The sequence below is a fragment of the Ylistrum balloti genome, unplaced genomic scaffold, assembly GCF_031769215.1.
Source record: "Ylistrum balloti isolate Yb309-2 unplaced genomic scaffold, AGI_CSIRO_Ybal_v1 Utg370452, whole genome shotgun sequence".
Lineage (NCBI taxonomy): Eukaryota > Metazoa > Mollusca > Bivalvia > Pectinida > Pectinidae > Ylistrum > Ylistrum balloti.
The window spans coordinates 1,159,478-1,182,127 of record NW_026782300.1 but is presented as its reverse complement, the minus strand read 5'-3'; the positions used below and the strand labels follow the sequence as shown (position 1 = coordinate 1,182,127).

The following is a 22,650-nucleotide window of genomic DNA, read 5'->3' as shown; positions in this document are numbered from 1 at the left end:
CACTTCCGGTTGCCAGCCTCCAAAATGGAGGCCTCAGGACCCAGGAAGGCAGAGGGTTTGCCGAAATTGAGGGATTTGCTGAGAAGACAGAGAGAGGATTCTTTTTCTGAGGTAATGCGATTAGTTGAACGTGGCGTTTTTGTGTTCTTGATAAGTGATTAAGTTTATTTTGTTTGTTTGTCGACAAACGAATCTCATTAACATTTGCAAACATACCTGTAGCCTAAGTGTTCATCAACAGATGAGGATTGAAATTTATGTACATAAATATTACGTCTTATACTAGATGATTTACTTTATTTTGTTATGATGACTAAATCATAAATAGTATTTATGCGTACTTTGCATGTAAACGGAATGGGTCAATGTACGTCCCTGCTTTTACTAACACATTTCCTTTTGATTAAATTTATCAGTAATTAACATGAGAAAGACAAAGCCTGAAAAGAGTGTAGCTTTATAATTATCGTAATAGAGGACAAGGCTGATAAAAATGTACCAAAGCATAGGTACATGTAATTTCTTTTGTGAATAAATCAAATGAAATGTAGGAGTTATGCCAAGTTGATAAAATGATCAAGTTGATTTTTACAATAGAATACAGTAGGATATTTTATGGAAGCAGGCATTAAATTGCCTCTATATTAATATCATTATACAGTATACAATATAAATACATAGTATATTAGGTTATACCTCCGGTGACTGATTTTTAGTACAGATTGGTTGAATTTTGTACATACGTGTAGTTCTGTCGTAAAGTTTAATACAAAATTGCTCTTTTGGTATTTGAAGAGACAAAATGTCCTTAACTGATATATATTCTGCAAACTATAATTGGTTTTAGCTTGCAATATTCTTTTGATATATAATGTATCTTCTGGTGTCAATAAATGAAGTTGTAATTTGTCCTTATCAATATAAATATAAGCAAAGTGATATACACTTGTGTTGTACATTCATATAAGGGAAGTAAGACTAATCTTGGACATCTAGCAACTTAATCACTTTATAATATTTTCAAGAGAGTTAAACTATTGCTCCACTGAAGTAGAGTTTCCAGCTTAAGTAATTATTGTTGGTCACACATAAGGGAAGGGAAGCAACTGTGTTTAATGTACCTGTTTCCCAGTCATCTGTGGCATCTGAGAGCTGAGCTATGCTTTTATTGAAAATCATTCAAGAAAGTAGGAAAATAGGATTTAAAAGAAACTGATAAACCACTCGGCTCATGATCATATATGTAGAAAACTGGCAAACAAGCTATAGCAGTACTATGTTTATAAGTTGTTTTTTTTTTCTTGTCCAGAATCATACACAAGTATTTGCATTTTAAAGGGACAATTAATTTAGTTGATGAATGTAGGTTTCCAGGCCAAAAACCTTGATTACTTAGCATGAAAATGTGCAATGATGTCATATAATGGATCCTGCACTATAACAGTAGAAAAGGTGGGAAAAGTTCAATTCCATTCATGAATATGAAATCTCACAAATAAGCATTGCTATGTGTCACATTGAAAATATCATGTCATCATGCCACTTCACAGATTCATAGTTTTCAAAGTGAAGGAATTTGTTTTTCATACCCTAATGAAACTGAAATGTTTTGTTAGTTGTTTAGTTAATAAATCATCTATTTATGTTGGTGATGTATTAAGATGTAGGTTATTTAAGAACCAAATGCATTTGATACATCTTGTTTTGGCCTAGTGGTGTAGATTATAAGAGGTTAAACACAAAATGTAGTAAAAATGTCATATGTACATATATGGTTTTTTTTTTTTTGTTATAGAGTATGTGTGAAACCCCAGACATAGAATATACTTATGATGATGCCGATACCTATCGTGCTGAAATGGCAGGTAATTATTGTTGCATAAGGATGTTCCCACGTTACATTTTCCTTATTAGTATTAAGAAACAAAAACAGAAAAAAGCAAAAAAATTTGACTGTTCAAGAAATTGACAATGTGTTGAAGTTCTTTTTCAAGTCTCTTCATTACATGTATATACATGAAGTAAAATTATATACTTGCCGAACATAAACATGCTATTATCAAGCTTTATTGTAAAAAAAAATGAATTTTATCAAATGTAATGTTATGATAACATTTTAGTTTTTAGTTTTAGTCTTAGCCTCATCACCTCACACTTCATTATTTTCAACACTAACTTTTTTACACCAAAGGAGTTTGCAGAACCAATAGCATCAGTCATTATAAAATTTAGGGGAAAAAAACCCCAAAAACGGAAATTGCAATTTCAATTAAATTCCATTCAGCTAAAAATGTCATAGATGATATCCATTTGTGTGACATGAGCAGAGCATTGATTAGCAATGTGTTTTCTTCTTTAAGCAAATTCAAGACGAGAAAATTTCCTTGAAATAGGAAAACATTTAAGTACTGTGTGATAGGACTTTTTGTCTACCATCTCTCAGTTTCAAAGGCATTATAGATACATATTGGACTGTGAATACATGAAAAGTTTAAAGTGGAAAACTTTACATAGAATTTTGTTTTACTTTAACTTGCAGAATTATACAGCTATACAGAGGAATGTGAATTTGAGGAGACAAAGAAAGCATTTGAACATGGGTTTGCTCTGAAAGGTTTGTGGTTAATGTATTGTTACCCTTAGTATTCTATCAATGAGGCTAACAAAGGTGATTCGTGCAAGTTGATAAATCATGCATTGTAACTGTTATGAAATTTTCCCACTGGCTTGTACATCTGTCCATTTATACAGCATGTTTTGTTAGACTTTGCAATGAGATCTATTTGTCTGATACATGTACGAAACGACAAGTCTCAATGCGGTTAAACTTTATACACTGATACATTTAAAATTCTACTCCAGTATGTGATATCCATTTGTTTTGATTGGACTTGGCAATTAGCTGAATTTTGATAAAAACCAGAGTAGAACCAACAGATAACAAATAAAAATGAAAAATTCTGAATTTATATTTATTTATTTTTACAGGACATGACAAGTGGACGACAGCATCTCCAGAGATTCAGAGGAAACACATAGTATATTTACAGAATGAGTTAGAAATGGCTGATCGTGATCGCCGATTTAATGCACTGATGGCCTTACTCTACCTCTTACAAGGTCAAATCTTATCCCAGAATAATGATAGCAATTTTGTTGTCTCAGATAAATGATAAGGACATGATGTTTGTTGGTCCAGATAAATAATGAGGTCTTACTGTTCTTCATATCAGATAAAATGATAAGGACCCCGAGTTGTCTATATCAGAGATAAATTGATAAGGACATGATATTCATTATCTTGGAAAAAGGATAAGCACTTGATATTTGTTGAAATGATAAGGATAAGATGTTTGGTTCAGATAAATGATAAGGAGATGATGTTGCCTAAGACAAATGATAAGGATCCGATGTTGCCTAAGATAAATGATAAGGATCCGATGTTGCCTAAGATAAATGATAAGGATCAGATGTTGCCTAAGATAAATGATAAGGATAAGATGTTACCGTAAATAAATGGTAAGGATCAGGGGTTACCTCAAATAAATGATAAGGATCAGGTGTTGCTTCAGATAAATGATAAGGATAAGGAGAGTAATATATCCAGAATCAGTGATTCCTTGCCCAAGACAGATATTTTGTGAAAAGAGTCATTTGCTTTAAATAATAAATACCTGAATTGCCATTTTCTTAAAATTTCCACAAGATGATTTTTTCAGAAATTAAGAAGTCTCCATCTTTGATGTGCTATTATAAAAGGTAATACTATCCTATTTTGATTGTTTGGAATTAATACTTTGTATGTTTGTACTGTGTTACAGGAGTACATGGCGAATGTGATGCAGAGGACCAGCATCGTGATTGGGTGATGACCAATGTCCACATGTTATATGAACAGGGTCTGTTCATCTCATTTGCTGAAGTCTTGTCAATGGAAATTGAGTAAGTAATCTATCGCAATGGATTTAAAGCCTTACGTAATCACTGCAGATTGCTTGCTCATGTTTAGGTAAAAATAGCAATTTGTATAAGGGCTGTTCCAGAATTAGACATGAAGGGGTTTGGGGTTGGGAAGCACTTTTTTCCCCAAGCACTCATACAATAAAATTTATTCAATACCCAAGCATGTATATACTTAATAAGAATTTTTGTCAAATCCAGTAACACACTCAATAAAATTTGTTACTTCAATCCAGCCCCGTAGAAATTTTATTTCCATGTAAACGACCATCTAAGAAAATTTTCTTTTATTGCCCTTTTTTTTACAGCCAAATACTTGTTGCTTTCCTGAGCAAAAATGGTGTCAGTTTTCCCAAAATGTGATATAAGAAATATCTATATTTTCCCAAACTCTATGGAAAAGATTGCTGAATATTTGCAATTTCTGCATGCATAAACACACTAAATATAATTTAGACGTTTCAAATTTGAAAAAAAAACCATGATGTCGCCACCCATTTTAAGCTGGGAAAGTTGTAAATTTTTTCAACAGCTAACATACATATGCTGGAAGTTTGTAAAGGAATGCAGTGGACAGAATTACTAGTTGTATTCTATTTTTACTTCATTTATTTCACATGTTGTCCTTGTGATTTTATCATCATGTCAAATTCAGGCAAAAAATAAACTTGCTTTCAGTCTGTCTATTATGATATATTAAGGTGATTTTCTCTTATGAACATGCTATGGGTTAGCTTGACTTAAACCAACAAAAATTCCTCGCTGAGGATTTTAGGCCAAATTGGCCAACCATTTGGCCACCTAATGGATACTCTAGTTATCCTTCACCATTTTGCCTTAGTTCTTGTATACCCTGATAGTTTGAAAACTGGCACAAGTTATCTCCCTTGAACTTTTGAATCTTTAACAAGCAACAAACACACATTGGAATATTATTCAATATTATTAAAAATCAAAACAACTGAATTACTTTACCAACAAAATCTGATATTTTGTGTAAAGTTTATTCCAACAATTTAATTAATGGGGTTCTTGTTTAACCAGTTACCCATATAATTCAATATGTCATTGCCCTCAGCCGCACATAACCAGCATTTTAGTGTTGTCCCAACCACCCAAAAAATGCAATTCATCTGCCACCCAATGCTCCCACATATTTAATTCTGGAACTGCCTTATTAAAAAATGAAATCTTACAACCAATATGAATTCTGTGGTCTGGATTCCTATATGGTTGCAAGATGAATTTTTGCTGTGCTATTGAAATTATATTATTTTAGTGGTTCTGGTTTAAAGGTTTAAACAGAAACAATGATATGTGCCTGGATATGAGTCAATCATCTGTTTATTAGCACAAAATTGTCATAATTTCTTCTCAGACAAAATTTCCTGAAAGGACGTACATTTTGATACTTCCATTTGTAGCATGTATCGTAGTTTTCAACAATTTCTTCTATAGATATTTTCATTTATCTTAAAGGCACATTCAACTACCTTTCATCAAAAGTAATAAACACACATGGAGTTTCATTATCAGTGATGTAGATTTATAAAGAATTTGGGGGAAAATTGTTCATAAACATGTTAATTATGTTGAATTGTTGCTAATAATGTTTTGCTGTTTCAAGGAATACTGTTGCTGCATCAAACGCTCTGCGTAAGCCAGCTGTCTCGGTGGCAGATAGTAAAGATTTAAGGTAACAAGAAGTTGATAGAAAGTCTAATTATATAACTTAATTATTTACATTATCATTCAAATGCTGACAAATTGCTGACAAGGAAAACTTGCTTTTCCAATGAAAATTGAAATTGGTTTCATATGGATATCATAATTTTGTGTACTTCTATTAGGTACTAAACATTATGATGAATTGAATGTTGAGGAAATTTTCAGTTAAATACATATATGTAGCTATATGTATGTGTAAAAGAGTCCCTCAGAACTCTGCTACAGTTTTTAGCCCACTATGTCTTGTTTTCAGTTTGAGTTGGTATGTATGCATGACAAATAACTATTTTGCTTACAGCAATAGGTTTATTATATTGAAATTTAGGAAATATTCTGTCACACCAGGACCACGTTAATACCAAACAAATACTGATTTGGTTAATAAAAAGATGTTCTCAAACCTCTTGTCATTTACAGATGTTTGTATTTCCAGAATGTTGTTAAATGCTTTATACACAATGGTGGAGACCATGCGACTCCCACCAGAAAACATGTCAGAGGAACAGAGAAGGAATCAAGAACTCTTCAAGGAAGACCTTGGTCAGTAAACTGGTATTTATGATGGGCTATTAACATTTTATTTAATAGTGGGAGTATTTTTCATTTCCTATAAAGTAAAAGTCATTTCATTTTTCTGAAATGTTACAAAAAGATGCAGTGCGTAGCATTTTTACATAATTTTGTTATTTATTTTGCTTGAATTACAAAAAGTCTAAAACATCAGTAAAAGTTTAATGCAGTTGGGTTCTTTTAAAAGTCAGCCCTGTTCAAAGGACAATAAATACTTCACTTACTATACTATACCTTTTCTGTGTGTCAGGGAAGATAACTCCATCAATTTGTTTATATATTTGTTCCTATTAGTGACACCATGTGTTGGAGATGAGATATTAGCGATCACATTGTTTGGAATGGTGACCAAGTTCTGTAGTGGAAATGCACCTCACTTTCCCATGAAGAAAGCTTTGCTCCTGTTATGGAAAGTTGCCTTGGTATGTCAGAATGATGTTATTGAATAAGAAAATTTGATGTGCAATTGTTAGATTGTTCTGTAACTGATTTGCTATTTGCTGATTATATGATTTATGTAAAATGCCTTAAGACACGCAGTGATTTTAATTAACTCTAGATATTGATTCAGGTTAACTTGAGCTAGTTTAAGTTTCAGTACTCTAAATGTAAAATAGTCAAGTTTCTAAGATTGTTCAACAAACACAAAGTGAATGGTACCTTTTAATACAAATTTTAGAGTTATATACAGTACAGTCAAGGGGGCGACTGAGGAGAATCTGATTGATCAAAAGAAAAGTGGAAGTCTAGATGGGGAAGTGCACTAACCTCATAATTCAATTAATTTCTGAATTTTCATATGTCAAATAGTTTAAGAACAAGGTCAAGTACATGTGTATTATCTGAACCATACCACTATTTGAAAAATGTGGCATGCAGGTTACAACAAACCTCAGGGGTTTCAAGTCCTCCAGTAGCATCTACCACCTGCAATATTAATTATTCTTGAGAAGACAAATGAGGATATTATTAATTGAGACACATGTAAGCATTTGAAATACAGTAAAAAAAGGATGTCCAAGTCCATGGGACCAAATGAAATATTCTTCCTATTTGATTTGACCATGTTCTTATGAATGGAGACATAGTGCAATGAAGATCGACCCTATTTTCATAGGTTGTTTACCTGGTACATGTCTCATAGCATGGTATGACAGTAATAAATAAGTAATAATGGATAAAAACATTTTATATTCTTAGATGATAATATTTTTTGTTTAAATGAATAGTAATAAGTTGGAATAATAACAAAAATGTAATGTGAAACAATCATCATTGCAGCACACACATATGAATGCGCATCCACTCTCATACACATAATTTAGTGAAATTGATAGTAATACAAATATTGTACTCACATTTTTATCCTTAAGAGTAACAAGTCTTGACATTTTTAGACTCAGTGCATCTCTAGGATGTGGCATCTAAAGCCATCACCTGGAACAGATGTTAGCTTGCTAGATTATTTATAGCCTGTACCAAATTTTACACCACAAAAAGACCAAACAGGGCATATATGCCTCTGTAGAAAGCATTAAAAATGTTAGTTCATGAAGTAGTTGATGCTGTGCATCTCTAGGATGTGGCATCTAAAGCCATCACCTGGAACAGATGTTAGCTTGCTAGATTATTTATAGCCTGTACCAAATTTTACACCACAAAAAGACCAAACAGGGCATATATGCCTCTGTAGAAAGCATTAAAAATGTTAGTTCATGAAGTAGTTGATGCTGTTATTTTATAAATACTTGGATATAAGACAAAAAAATAAGAAAATAAAATGCAAAACTGTTATATGATGTTGTATCTTAAATAACAACTTGGAATTATTTCCTGCAGATTTTCACTATTCCTATCAATATCTAAGCTCATGCTACCACTTTGTTTCCGACATCAAGTTTCTTACAAGATTTTTATCAAATAGCTGTTTGAAACACTTTTTACTTTCTGAAAATATCTGATAGCAATACATAAATTAAAATGTTTCTGAAAACTTTAATTCGAAAAAAAACACTGACTAATGTAGAGTTAGCTTTTTATGATAGATTCTGGTAGTAACCTTAAAATCTGTTCATAAGCAGGAACAAGAAAACAATATATTGCGTAAAGAAGTAAAATATGGTTGGCAAACTACAAAGATGTAAACAAGGAAGTCTTTAGATTACACATTAAATTTAAAGACAAGGAAGTCTTTAGATTACACATTAAATTTTTTCTAATAAAGGTTTGTAACTATTTTAATATCTGTGACATTGCTGATTACATGTTCATGTTTTGTCATAAATTTATATGTAATGAAACCTAATGTACAGTGGTTGTTTATTGTATCTTGAAACTGAAAACGTGATTGGTTTATATTTTGACTTAAAAATAAATGCTTTAGATCTTCTTAGATATTGATCCATAATTAATATATACAAATGTAATTGGAAGGAGTGACGAACAACACAGCTATTAGCTACTGAGGTTTGAATTCGGCCTATAGCATGAATTCTTCTTCCTGGTTTTAACCACCACCAATACTGATGATTATGGTGAGGCTGTGGTCACCCTTTGGTCTCTAGCCAGACACTCTACCACTTGACTAAAGAGAAATTCACACTAGCCAAGGCTAGAATGATGACAATGACTACCCTCAACTTCTTCAACTTCTAGTTTTAGTAGGATTTATTAGTTTAAAACATACACTTTGTATTTGAGAACTTAAAATGTGCAGTGTTCAAACAAGCTATGAACTGATGTAATGCTATTGATCATTATTGTGTACAGTAATTTAAAAGAATGAAAAAAAACAGCAGTTTTTTGATAAGCAAGCAAATAATTGATCAGCTGTCAGTAGCCAGTTATAATAACTGATCACAAATGTTGAAATCTCAACTCATTCCCATGTACAAAAGAAAATATTCAACTGATACATGAGCATTCACTACTTTAAACCTTCTGTGGCCTGTAGCCGTGCACTACACAGCACAATGTGCAGATATCAGAGTTACACTTGACGATCAGTTATTACCCTTCCAATCACACTCATTCACCGTACTGATGATATGAATGTATTATCATGACTATATGTCTTGAACCTTCATATATACATATGAGTGTGACCAATCACTTTATACTATTACATACTGATATAACACTTCCATTATTCCAGTACATATACACAGGGTCTATGAGTGTCCGCCACACTTTGATTAGGTAAAATTTTATTGAAGAAATACACACTCATGAAAACTCTACATTTATATAATGACAAAAGCACTGATGGGTTAGGGAAAAAAGGTGAATGCCTCAGCAACACCACTCCAGCATAAATGTATACAAACCACACTGTAAGAGCATATACCGTAAAAACAGTGTAAGACAGAACAGGTTGTATATGTACATGTAAGTGCAGTAATTGTATTCAATGATAAACTGATGTGTCAATGACAAATTAGTCTTTATGTTAATTGCTTTTTTTCCTTCTGGTTTGTGGCAGCCATGTGCATAAAAAAGTAAACAGATCACAGTATATTTATGGTTAATGTACTAATGAATTTTATTTCAACTTTGGTTGTCTAATTCTTTATAAATTCCAACCTTCAGCTGTATAAAGACAGGGATTATTGTTTGATTGATGTCAGAAACTTAATTAGGGCCCGTTAATACAGATAGGGCTGACAGATCACACTGAATGTTCAATAGAAAAAAGGAAATTTTTGTAGAATTCGGAAGGAATGGATCACAAAAAGTATTGACACAAACACAATATTAGATTCAACAATGTTTGAATCATCCATTAATGATTTACTAAATTAAAGAATTTAAAAATTGGGACCAAACTAAACATTCAACTTTTCTAATATCTTTGATTGAAGCATGTTTCACTTAAGTGCATAAATAAAAATTGACAGGTAAGAGAGTGAGATAGTAAATGTTATAGACTTGTCCTACAGTGGAGACTACATGAATTTTCAGAGATATTTAAGTAAATTGAACTAAATACCACTAACAACACTGTGATGTTTTTGCCCTGAAGTTGTTATAAAAAAAAACCCCAAGTATGGGAAAAATTTCCATAAAGCAGAGCTAGTAAAGTATCATATGTAAAACTGGTAAATCAAAAACTTATGTTGATCCATAATATATTCAGTTTGAGTATTTTGAATAAGGTAATTATTACAAACTGTGTTTTGGTCTGTGTGTGTAGGTATCATTGGGTGGCCTTCGGGCGCTACAGGACAAGAAAAATGCTGTACGTGTAGAGAATGGCTTACCAGAACTCCCAGAGGACACGTACGAGGTGTGCAAAAACATGCGAGCCTCCTCACCTCCAGCCTCCGCAACTGACCTCATTGAACAACAAATGCCAAGGCGATACAGTGCAAGAGGAAAACGGGTAAGTTGAAATCAGTGTCTAAGTCATAGAATATTGATAACAGGTCTAGAATGATGTGGATCTTATTGGAACAAAAAGTTATATAAGATAATACATGGTTATGATGAGCCTATCACATTAATTATACAAATATTTTGTTTTTCATAAATTTTCAGAGAAAAAAAATTCTATAATTTCTATTAAAGGTTTAAGATGATGAATATAAAATTAAATTACCTCTACATTGATGAATGTATTTGAGATAAAGATTGTATGGTTGCAAGTATGACCATTTTCCATGAATGTAATTTCTTTATTAGTAATGCTATGTTTGAAAAGTTGAATTGAATCCATACAGTAATATTATGGTTGAATGTAATTGGAAAAATGCCATTATGAAATATGGATGATTATGTTTGTTCTAGCTATGTAACAATTGCAAGGGTTAGTGTCACTGGTGCAAGAAAAGATAATTTGTAGCAGTATGCTGATTGTAAAGTTGTGTTATCTATAAAAATGTCTTTGAATGCTGTGTGTGTTTGCGCCTGTAAATAATGTATGTGTGTGTATCTGCGTTGATACTGCTGTGTTTGACCCTTAATTGTAACCATAGTAACCATGCAGAATATCTTTGATATTAACCTTGGCTTTAACCTTGGTTATTTGGCTGTGGAGGATCGAGGATGGCAGTGTTAAACTTCTACCCCCCACAATGGACTTGTCCTGCTGTTGATCAAGGTCAGGGCTATTGTGGGATGTGGGGGGTCTTAGCTTGCACATTAGGAAAAAATCTTCTACACATGTACATTCAATCAAATTTTAAATATTATCAATTTTTTTTTTTTTGCTCATGTAACATTTATGTTCAATTTTTGCTGTTTTGCTGATTTCTGAAGGGAAAAAAATGCTTTTTGTCGAATAGATATTTTTGGCTTATATAGAAGCAGATTAAGCATAGAATAGTGCGAGCTAATAATGTATTTAATGAAACACTTAGAAAAAATGCATTCATATAACTCCTCACATGCTTTTTAACAACACCTAATATAATGATGACAATGCTTGTAATATACAGTATTTGCTGTAAAACACATCAAAGAAAACGAGGAAAAACTAGTGTATAAATCAGCTGCTAATACAAGAGTTTGTTATTTAAGCAAGATTTTATATACATGTCGAACATTTTTCTCAAAGTGTAAATATTAACCGTCATGATAACATATCATAAAAGGAAATTTTTTTCTTTTTTAATTTTTTGTGTTAAATGATTGTTTAGAAGAATCATTTGAATCAGGTGCACAAAAATGTTCTATTTAGAACGTTAAATTGAATGCAGATTAGAAAACTTATCTTAAAAATCATACTGCCTTGATGATTTGTCATAATTATTTATTGTCTTTATAAAAATTATGGTGATGGGTCGTAGTATACTTTAGATAAATAAATTTTGTGTATATATATATATATATATATATATATACTAGTAGTTTTTTTAGGTACTCGAAAAGTCTCATGGTGACTTATTGCGATCACCTTCATTGTCTGGTGTCGGTAAACAATTTAACATTTTCACTTTCTTCTCAAAAACTCCTGAATCAATTTCATTGAAATTTTGCAGAAAACTTCCTTGGCCTCAGGTGAACCAAAATAATGAATAATACTGTCCCCACCCCACAGGGGCCTGAGGGGCCTAGCCAAAAGTGGTCAAATTGACTCAGATTTCAAAAGTCTTCTACTCAACACCCAGATATAGATATAGTAGAATCAAATACTTTAATAGATGGAAGCATCTTAAGGTACTTTACCAAATTGTGAATTTCATGGCCCCAGGATCTCACATTTCCCGATGGGGAGATGGTGTGAATTTCATGGCCTCAGGATCTCACATTTCCCGATGGGGAGATGGTAAAGTTTACTGTAGTTTATATTGGAAAATTAGGTTTTTGAGCATGATTTATTTCATTTTCATTTGAAACATTTAAAAGTTTGTTAGAATTATGAGTGAAGGTTGACGGCTTGATGGTATGCATATATTGATCCTGACAGACCCCTAGTGGTCAAATTGACTTAAATTTAAAAAAATTTTTCTCAACACCCAGGTACGGAAGGATTTTGCAAATGCTCTTCATGGATCGAAGTGTCTTAAGTTGCTTTAATTACTAAACTGAGTTTCAAATTTATTCCTGGGGAGGAGGTTAACTTTACTGATAGTTTTATAGAAAAATAGCATTTTTAGCATAACCACTGGAAATAACATTATCAGAATTGTTATTATAGGATGACAATTTTGATGGTATGCATTTATTGACACCAGCTTACTATCATCAATGTCACAATTTCTTTTTCACGACACATGAAAGCTACTTACCGTTTAATATTTATAATCAATATTACTTATCTCAGGTGACCGTCAAACCCACTAGGCCTCTTGCTCTATCTAGGCTATTAATGGGTATTCTAATATATTGATTTTTTGTTAAAATGAAAAAAAATTTCTAATGGGGAATTGAAGGAGAAAAATCAAGGATTTCATTTATAGAAAAAAAAATCATAACAAAAGCACCTGGTTTGATAACAAGGTACATACCCATACAGATAACTGCACTGAAGACCAAATATTTTGTATCTAAAACATTTTATTTTCAATACCTGTTTATCATTATTTTATAAGCTGAATTTTTTCTTTCACATTTTTCTTATTAACTGTTTTAGATTAATGGGAATAATGAAAATGAGATAATTTAGAAACTGAATATTTGGTCTACATATACTTACTCTCAAAAATTAAAAAAAAAAACAAAACAAATTATATTATGTCTTCCTGTGTATGTTTAGATAGCTAATTTACACATATATAATAAGATAGGAGATGCATGGTGAATGTTTTGATGGGTGCATGTCATTGAAGCTGTGTTTATATACATATTTATACATATATATTATTTATGTGTATAACACCTCCATAACTTGGAGTTGTGCTTCAAAGTTTGTTACCGTGGAGAAACTCTACCAGTATGTCTGCTTGTAATCAACAAAGAAAAAAATTGATGTCATATTTCAATATAATATTGAAAATTTTATTTTAAAAATTGAAAACAATTGATATTTATTTGAAAAAATATAATAAATAGAAAATAATAAACGATTTCACGGTTTGTTATGAAAATTAAAGGTCACTGGTATATTAATGATTTTGAAGCATTATAAAGTTTTCTAGTAGTACTACTAATTTCATTTATCAAGAAAAAAGACCAGGCTGATTTGATTACATGTAAACATGCTGTGGACTCTATCTAACACAAACTGCTGGCCTAACATGCTTGCTTTCTAACCTTTCTTTTGACGCCATCTTTCCTCTAATCTACACTACATCTTCCATCGATTGGTCATCGATTGGTCATCCATGGGTTTGGTGTTTCACTTGACCATTGCTTGCTTGGCCTTGTACAATAAAGAGTTTGATCAAACAGAGCAGCCTCCCAGACGAACCTTTTGACAACGGTGCTGAGGATGAGCTGGATATGAACAGGGGCAGTGATGACGAGCTACCCCCTACACCTCCACGACCTGCAACTCCTATACAGCCACAACAAAAGTCACTACCATGGAAACCCAAAGTCAGGTAAGATCTCATGTGCTTTTAACTTAACAGGGCTTTGTGAATTGAATTATTTTAAGCCTTAAAGTTCAATTATGGCATTAATAGTCAAATTATAGGTTTTTTGTTAACTGGTAATAAATTACATCATTAAGTACGAAAATCAAGCTCAAAATCTTCTTTGAGAAAATGTTTATAGAAAATTGATATGTCATATTTAAAAAACATTACATATGTACATGAAGATGTACAGGGACCTCATGCAAATTTAGAGAATACATTTTGCATTTTACATGAAAGTATAAGCACAGAATTACATTAGCATTTCAAGTTGAAGTAGTCCTTTCAAACATTTTCTGTAGCTACCTGAGTGAAAATAGGAACTCCACAAAAACATCTTGTTACTCTATAAGTTTTCTTTGATTGTTTGTATTTTAGGCAAAAAGATCTGGAGTTATTTTTAGACCATACCAGGATCAAGTTTGTAGGTTTCCAGGTCCAGAAAGATCAGGCATCACTAGCTGGTTTACCTCAGCCCATCCACGAAGGCGTCAAAGTCCTCAAGCAGGTATGTTTCATTGTATATACATGTTCCATATTAACACAGAGAAGAGAGAATTAAGGGTTTCCCTTTTCTGATGGTCTGTTCATTCACATATATGACACCTTCAATTTTGTGTATAGCCCCAATACATTAAAACTACATCATATCATCATATTTTCAATACATAAATTAATCTTAAAGATTGAAATTCTTTATTAAATGGATTAATAGCTCAGTGAGCCAGGTGAGTGATGCAGGCCCATCAGGCCTCTTGTTAAAGCCTTCTTGTACTTATGGGATAATTCTAAAGCAGGTTTTGAATTTGGTCCAACCAAATCCTGTGCAGAAAATAATGGTATCTGTTCATCATATGGTATTCTATTGATAGTTGATTTAAGAGAAAGACTTCATCAGTTTTTATGCTAAGAGCATTTTGAATGCTCTTCAGCATGTTGCTATCGCCCCTGAGGCTGAGTATCAGTACTTCGTTTTCATTGGTTCATAAATAGAAAGTTTACTCCTACTCCATCTGCCGGACGTTACTGTAATAATTAGATTATCGCCCCTGCAAGTTGCTGATGCTAGTCATTAAATGAAACAACCTTATCGACATTTTCTTCTTTTTCTAATTCTGTTGTAGCATTTGTATATATCTCTGACTGAACTGCAGATCAAAAGAGAAGAAGAGATAGCAAAGAACCCACTGTCCCAGGTATTAGAAATAATCCAAAATCTGTATTTAATTATCAATCAAGAGATTAAACAGTTTCTATTTGGAATTTGTGAAACAATTAACATTTTTAATACATGTACATGAAAAATGTATTATTAATGTAAGTATGCTAAGTTGTTTCATGAAGATATTGTTTATTAAGCCTGATATGCATGACTTTATGACTTGTTTACAGCCAGAGAAGGATGTGCCCAACTCCCCAGTGGAGATTTTGTTCCAGGCCATGCTGCCAAATCTTCCTCAGTACATGGTACAGTATTACCTTTTCTTCAGGGACAGAATTTTGTTGATAAGGTGACAAAATTTGTATAACTGACCAAACAATGTGATAGTAGAAATCATAATAAAATTTCTCTTTTAACCTGAAAAATTTTAAAGATATGTTTATTATGTTTCAATCTTCAATATTTATGACTAATGTTTGAAATAGCACAGGGTTGTACCTTTCAAATTTGGTAAAGTTTTAATATCTTAAGGTCAAGTTTAGGTTTAAAATCTGCAGTTTAGATTGTCTTGATTAGGGTTATAAATATATAATTTTAGATTGCCTTGCTGAAGATTCTTCTGGCAGCAGCCCCTACATCCAAAACAAAAACCGACTCCATCAATATTTTATCAGATGTTCTCCCAGAGGAAATGCCGTGAGTACTTGGTTTCCATCTCTGGTAGTTGTTTTTGTGTAGATGTGAATTCTTACATATTGACATTGTATCTATCTGAAAATTTTATTGTCAGCTGTAGAACAATTTCTGAATTTCTTTTTGTCAGTTTAATTGATAAATACTAAGACTAGTGACAATTGGATTTTAGGGATTATAAAGCCCAGCTACTGTTTATGTACGATGTGTTTTACAATAGTGTTTGACTTGGTGTTTGTTTTTATATAGTTGTGAAAGTTTAAATTTTGACACATTACATTATACTAAAAGCTGTATGCCTAAAGTGATCCTATTTCTCATGTAAATGCCAAACACCAAAGTTCTAATGTATACGTACAAAACAGAACAAAAAAATTCTTTGTACTCTAGTCAAAGAACTCCTTAAAAAAGTGTTGTGTTATGGTTATTTCATCTTGTGACTGGTGATATTTCAGGACCACCGTTCTACAGTCAATGAAGCTGGGGATTGATGTGAACAGACATAAAGAAGTGATCGTTAAATCCATATCTGGTCTTTTGTTGTTACTTCTGAAAAATTTCAAACTGAATCACATCTATCAGGTAAGTAAACATGGACTACAAAGTGTATGTCAGGTATAAATGACAGAACTCTGCGAAAATATCATTAGAATATCTCACTCATGTGATTTACATAGTTCTACAGGGAAAATATTTGTGATTCTGGAAATATAAAAAAATCTTTCCTCCTTGTCTTTGATGTCCCTAAATAACTACAAATTGAAATTATCACAAATTTCTTTAAATTGTAGACATGTATATCATAATATTTGTAATAAGAAAAGTGTATGATTGCATTAAAATAATGTGTTAAGGGTGAATGGGGAATCGTTGTTGGTTATAATGGTGGTATAATGGAAAGTGACTCGCCTTTCACCAAGATGTCCACTGTTCCGTTATCTCTGGTGGTTTTTACAATGGTACTCCCACAGTGCTATCATTTGAGCCAAGATGATTAATATCAGATGAAATAACCTGTTATGTTGTAGAATAAATACAGTTTATATTCAATATTCAATTATGGCCGGTTGATGATCCTCATTATGTGTTTCAGTTTGAATTTCTCAGTCAGCACCTGGTCTTTGCCAACTGCATACCACTGGTGCTTAAATTCTTTAATCAAAACATCATGTCTTACATTGGAGCTAAGAACAGGTAATAATGGTGTACATCTTTGGTTTTAATTTGATATTATTTTTGTCGCATCACAAGTGATATGAAAGTACATTTATAACTGTTATGAATGCAGTAACACTCATTATACAAGTATTAGTTATTACACATGTGTAATATAACCTAGATGATATGTGATAGACTAAAGATTCTCATTGTTTCCATGGTGACATCTTAACTTCCTGGTGTCATATTCATTGTGACATCACCAAAGTAAATGATATAGAATGAGAATATTGGTGATATCCTATCACATCTTTCTGCTTCAGTATTCCTGTACTGGACTTCCCACGTTGTGTTGTTGGCGACCCAGTAGAACTCACTGCAGAGGCTCTGGTGAGTGTGTACTGTATATCTCCTATTAGGGAATTATTGGTTTTTGGGAGGCATCCGAGCAATCTGAAGCTGAAAAATTGAATTTTGAGAGAAAAAAAAATCTTTTAAGAAACTTAGGTGTAGTTTTTCTATATCTGAGAAGGTGAAATCATGAGTAAGATTACTTAATTATCATTTATTTTGTCCGCATATGTAAAGGTACATACTGATATGGCTTATACACTTATCTTTTTTATGTTTTAGGAAAATGGTGATGATCAGCCATTTTGTTGGAGAAACCTTTTTTCCTGCATTAATCTCTTAAGAATACTCAACAAGCTGACAAAATGGAAGCACTCCCGAACAATGGTAAATTTGTTTGTGTTACATGCTTTAGAAATAGGTTTAACTTGTCACAACCAAACCCAGTGTAACCTGAAACCTGTGTTAATTAGTTACCAGAGAGTACATACCTATGTATGAGTAATCTGGACACCTGCATAAATCAAACCTTTACCTAAGTCCCACTGTATATATATCTGTGTAACCCTGTATAATCTAGACACCTGTATAAACCAAACCTTCACCTAAGTCCTACTTTATGTATTTCTGTTTAACCCTGTATAATCTGGACACCTGTGTAAACCAGATCTTCAAGTAAGTCCCACTGTATGTATTTCTTTTTAACCCTGTATAATAATCTGGACACCTGTATAAAGCAGACTTATAATCCAGACATTTAAACGAGTTCTGCTTTTTACAGTGCTTTCTAAATCTAGCCTGTCTATATTGTTGATATGTCTATAATTGAAAAAATTATTCAGATCATTTTGTATACTGTAAAAGTACTCACTTTAGTGCAATCAAATCTTAGCAGATTATCGCATTAATAAATTTATGCATTCACTGCATTTATGCAAAACAGTTACTGTATAAAGATAATAAAGAAACTGCAAGAAGTGCAATTAAATTTTAGTACAATAACTTGTGCTTGCAAAGATCATTAAAACAAAATTGATGTTTACAGTAGGTCAATTTTTTTTATCGCAGTTGTTTCCTGTATATAGAAGGTATATGACTTTGATTTACAGATGCTAGTAGTGTTTAAATCTGCTCCAATCCTGAAGCGTGCCCTCAAGGTCAAACATGCCATGATGCAACTGTACATCTTAAAACTTCTCAAGATGCAGACAAAATATCTAGGTCGACAATGGAGGAAGAGCAACATGAAAACAATGTCAGCTATCTACCAGAAAGTACGCCATCGACTCAATGATGACTGGGCTTATGGCAATGGTATGTCTGATGTATTCTTTAGTTTTCTCTGAAAAATACCCCTGTAAAATTGATGGCAGTCATCATCCTATTTGTCAAAATGGTATTTTAATGTATTAAGTATTTTCACGGACTTGATATATGCGATTATTGAACTGACTGGTATGTATAATTTTTGAACTGACTGGAATGTATAGTTACTGTAAAGTTCTTTTTTGTCCAATAAATGTGTTAATAATTTTTTAGGATAGGAATTTTGTGAAAATATGTTTCTATATTGTTGCAATACAAACTTCAAACTCAGTAAAGAAATTGAAATCTCTATCTGTTATTATGTAAGTCACAAATCTAAATTCTGAAATATGTGTTTTTCTAGAAGAAGATAGCAGTATATGGAACAGACATCCAATGTCAATGGGATCGAACCCAATTTAAATGTACAATATACAAAAGTTCTATTTTCGAGGGCTTATATTTTATTGCTGTTTTGGGGATTAGAATAAAATTGTAAAAAATGGATACCTTCAAAAGAAGATTAGTACAGAATTCTAAAATCCTTTCTTGATTTGTTAGTTAAAGATATCTCTATTGATTCGTTTGCTTTGTGAAACCTTCAAAATTTGAAACATCGTAAAGGGAGAAAAAAATAAAACAAAAGAATATGCTTTTTATGATATTTTACTGATCTGGATCATTTTTATATAATTTTTTTCAGATATGGATGCACGTCCCTGGGATTTCCAAGCGGAGGAGTGTGCATTACGAGCATGTGTCGACCGCTTTAACAATCGGAGATATGGTGTAAACGGTACAGATCCAGACTTTAAACCTTTGGACACCTGTTCCCTAAGTGTACTTGGAGAATCAATAGAACTAAGCCCAGAGTTCAAACAAAACTATGAACGCTGGTTAGAGATGGAGGTGTACTCCAACCAGATTGACTGGGACCAGATTTTAATGCTATGAATGCCTCACTTATTGTTGAGAATGAATACTGGGTAAGCTATGTTATTATACAAAAACATGTCCAAAATATTTAGATTTTAAAAATATCTTGCACCAAACACTCAACAGATATTTGATGTCTCTGTGAAAAACTAGATAAATTTTAAACTAAGGATGTTCATATAGTTTTGGTGTGTCTTTCTTTATATAGCATTTTCGTTCCTTTGAATAAATGAAATTTTGATTTATTAAAAACATGAAGGATAGATAAATGAAATTTTGATTTTACAGATGGTACCATCACATCATAGATATAACACATATTATGTTTTTATTTCAAAAAATGTGATTTACATTGGTAATTTTCATGAAATCCTTTATTTGTAACATAGCTCACAGCTTACATGATGTTTGTTAGAGTGTATGATATAGATATTGTATTTATGATATCAAAACGTGAGTATTTAAACACATTTTTATCTAAACTAAATACAGGATAAGATAACTGATGTTTCAAACAACAGATTCACCAAAAGTCTTTGTTCATAATATTAATTTGAATGCTTAGCTCTCTTAAACATTAAAACTGTTGAATCAAAAACAGAAAGTATTTTTTCATGAAAATAAACAAGAACGATGTAATTTGTATGTAAAATGTTTTGCTTGGATATCTTATAATGCACATTTATTGATTTTTAGGAAGAGATATCCATATATATATAAAAAAAAGGGTCAACATTGACATTGTAATCTATTCTGATAATAATTTGATAGTTTATAGCAAGGGAAACAACATTTTGGATGCAAGATTTCTAGCAATCCATTGTATCATTTCATTGAAAAAAGATCAATTTATTTCATGCCAAGTTATTCCAGTATAAATGCAAGAATTAGAGGGAATATGTAATGAAACAAAGAAGTCTTTGGTACAAATGTATTTTAAGGATTAACTGACCAGGATCTACATCAGCACTGTCTATGTGATGTGACCAAGAAAATTGAGGATGTTGGAGAAGAGAAAGAGAGAGTGTGAGAGGAGAGAGATAGTGAGGAGAGAGAGAAAACTTAGTATGAGAGGGAGGGATATGAAGATTGATTTGACTTAACTTAAATATTACATTCATGCTTTTAAAAGATCTTTGGGAGGAATCATGTTCAAAGGTCTTAAGAATATGCCATGAAGATATATATTGTTTATGTTTCTGAGGAATCTCATTCGTGAAATCTTCTTAACCAGGTATAATGACGGCACATAATTCTAACACATGATTAATGTCCTTGTATGCCTGTCTGTTCTCCCAATTGTTGTCTTGCTAATTAAAAAGAATGATTTCTTTAGTAATATGGTCACTCTTCAACATGTCAGATTTATTAAGACAATGAGATGAATAGGATATTTGAAATAACTGGATATGCCCTTGGTTTGGACAAAAGTCTTCACTGGAAACTCTTACTTAATTTTTTTTGTAGAGTTATTTCCCCTGAAGAACTTCTATATTGAAATTTCAAGGAGATCAAATCATATTTAAAACTTGCTTTGTCATTTGAATTTGATCAAACAAAATTATGAATCTACAGTGTTGTGTACTTCCAAGTTGAATGCTGATTTTGTAATTATTCATTGAATTGATTACAATTGATTTGGTGAATCATCCAGTACTAATGAGTAGGTTAGTACACAAATAAGTTGATAGAAAATGAATAGTTTTGAATGTGTAGTCTTTTCCTATGATACTGTGACATTGTGCTTGTGATTGCCTTGTATTCTTGCTACATAAAAGGAATGATGTATAAGGTACATGGCTTATTTATTAAATTTTTAACATATTACTGTAGTAATTGCTTATTTATGATGTAGAGCAGCATCTTGTTGCTGTAAGGATGTATGTCTTATAAGGGACACTAAATGTACACATCAGATTATCGGAAAACTAAACAAAATTTTTTTTCCATCATCATCATCATCATACAGTAAACCTCGGATAAGTCGAAATCGATGGGACGAAGTAAAATATTCAACTTATCCGATGGTTCGACTCCACCATGTTTTTGTCTATTGCCTGTAATCGAGACATCGTATATTTAAACTGACCCTAGTTTCGCCGATCATGTCTGATAGCGAGGATTAATGAAAAGAACAAGACAACATCTCTATTTTATAATAACAATTATTTTTTATCAAAATACAAATAAATCGTAGGTTAATGACAGTTACTGTAATCATCATTGTCACAAACACGTGGATAATGCATACAAGATTGAATGAAAGACACACGTTACACTGGGTACTTCGTGAAAACAATACTTAAAAATATACACATCAAGTTTCCTCTTCTGTCCTCTTCTTTCTTCCGCATTCCTCTCAAATGATCCAGTTTTTCCCCCAGATGACCTGGGTCCTTCACTAGATTGCTCATTTGAACTCGTGATTGAGAGTGTGGAATGAATGACAAATCCCAAATTTTCACCTTAATTTATAGCCCCTTTTGACACTTCCACTCAAATGTTGACATTTTCACTCAAATAAAACAACAACTCACAGGCAAAAAGTAAACATGAGATGTTTTATTTCAATGGCTATTTGATCGCATAGTTCTTGGTTAAATGAGATAATTACCTGTGCACCTGTATAAACAAAAGGATTAGGTGGATTGATACCATGAAATTACATTGTGCATGTAGGCCTGTTGACATTGTTACAGCTGACCGATCACACTCGTTACCGACCAGGAAAATTTACCTGAGACAACGTGGCGTCTGAATGTTCGACAC

At 32.3% G+C, this 22,650-nt stretch overlaps 1 protein-coding gene across 1 annotated transcript; it reads left to right on the top strand.

Annotated features, from left to right (window-relative positions):
* The first annotated feature begins 24 nt into the window (after nt 1–24).
* LOC132555089 (striatin-interacting protein 1-like) lies at nt 25–21,706 on the top strand. The gene is made up of 20 exons (XM_060219429.1): nt 25–111; nt 1,796–1,865; nt 2,540–2,614; nt 2,989–3,120; nt 3,822–3,942; nt 5,588–5,656; nt 6,122–6,228; nt 6,553–6,680; nt 10,451–10,639; nt 14,089–14,240; nt 14,655–14,784; nt 15,401–15,472; nt 15,669–15,743; nt 16,037–16,134; nt 16,587–16,713; nt 17,225–17,325; nt 17,613–17,679; nt 17,923–18,027; nt 18,750–18,954; nt 19,649–21,706. Exons 1-20 carry the CDS (start codon nt 25–27, stop codon nt 19,897–19,899), a joined length of 2,361 nt encoding a protein of 786 aa, XP_060075412.1. The 3' UTR covers nt 19,900–21,706.
* Nucleotides 21,707–22,650: the final 944 nt, after the last annotated feature.

What these genes read in the sequence shown, in the direction of transcription:
- LOC132555089 (XM_060219429.1), top strand. Translation starts at nt 25, where the DNA reads ATGGAGGCCTCAGGACCCAGGAAGGCAGAGGGTTTGCCGAAATTGAGG. An exon ending in CTTACTCTACCTCTTACAAG is followed by an intron (nt 3,121 to 3,821) that starts GTCAAATCTTAT and finishes ACTGTGTTACAG; the next exon opens with GAGTACATGGCGAATGTGAT. An exon ending in TGACTGGGCTTATGGCAATG is followed by an intron (nt 18,955 to 19,648) that starts GTATGTCTGATG and finishes AATTTTTTTCAG; the next exon opens with ATATGGATGCACGTCCCTGG.